We start from the raw sequence: 1,058 nt of genomic DNA on the forward strand, positions 1-1,058 counted from the left end.
CGTTCATGTACGGTAGCGGGTACGCGTCCTTTTTCGATACGCTATTCAGCCTGCGAAAGTCGAGGCAAAACCGATAAGTGCCTATTCGACTTTTTAATCATAACTATTGGCGTGGACCATTCGCTTTTCGAGGGCTCGATAACATCAGCTTCTAACATTTTATCGACCTCCGCGTAGATCGTTTCCTGGATTTTCGGCGACACCGGGTAATAGCGCTGTTTGATTGGCGCGTGCCCCCCGACGTCGATCTTATGCTCGGTAAGCGACGTAACCCCGGGCTTGCCCGTGTCACCCCCAATTTCCGACGCGAGAAACTCCGCTAACCGCTGCTCCTCCGTGGCCGACATTTCCACTAGGCCACAACAAAGCGGTGGATTTTTGCGCGGGCGCCTGGTCCGCGCGCGTTTCGGCGTCGCGACGGCATCGGAGAGCGCGGCTTGCGATGGGCTCCCCGTGGCCCGCAGGGCCGGCTCCGCCTCGGCGGGTGCCCCCACCGGTTCGGCCGGCGCTCCTTCCGCGGCGCTCACGCGGAGCGCTTGGCCGTCGCCTCCCCCGTCGAACGCGTACTCTATAGTCGGGGCGTCTTTAAAACACCACCGTTGTGTCGCGAAATCTACTCCGATCCCAAAAAGCGATAGAGCGTCAATGCCGATTATACACGGTAACGCGAGCGTCGGCAACGCGCACACTCGCAAAGGTTTCGTTCGGTGGCGGATCGTAAACGGGATCTCGATCTCTCCCCGAATTCGCGTGGTTTGCCCCGTGGCGGTGGTCACACGTCGCCCGTCGGCGCTTTCAAAATTCATACGGAATTCTCTCACGATCTCTATCGCGGCAGGTCCCAAAAACGTACGGCTTGAACCTGAATCTAACAAGGCGGGGATTTCTCGACCCGCAACTTTAACATTAATATACAACAAGGATGACGCGTCACGACAAAAAGCACTATACGACAATTCACGGATACACGGAACAATACGAAGGGGTGTTGAATCGGGGACAGGAGTCGGGTCCCCCTCACTAATCGACTCCTCTACTCTTTTCCCGAGCAGTCGGGG

The 1,058-nt window shown here is 57.3% G+C and overlaps 1 protein-coding gene across 1 annotated transcript; it reads right to left on the reverse strand.

Moving 5' to 3' along the window:
* Positions 1-41: 41 nt before the first annotated feature.
* On the reverse strand, positions 42-806 carry LOC105557162. Its single transcript, XM_012004362.1, has one exon. The coding sequence runs from the start codon at positions 804-806 to the stop codon at positions 42-44; it is 765 nt and encodes a 254-aa protein (XP_011859752.1).
* Positions 807-1,058: the final 252 nt, after the last annotated feature.

Source organism: Vollenhovia emeryi, unplaced genomic scaffold (assembly GCF_000949405.1).
Source record: "Vollenhovia emeryi isolate VEMERY1.0 unplaced genomic scaffold, V.emery_V1.0 DF951788.1, whole genome shotgun sequence".
NCBI lineage: Eukaryota > Metazoa > Arthropoda > Insecta > Hymenoptera > Formicidae > Vollenhovia > Vollenhovia emeryi.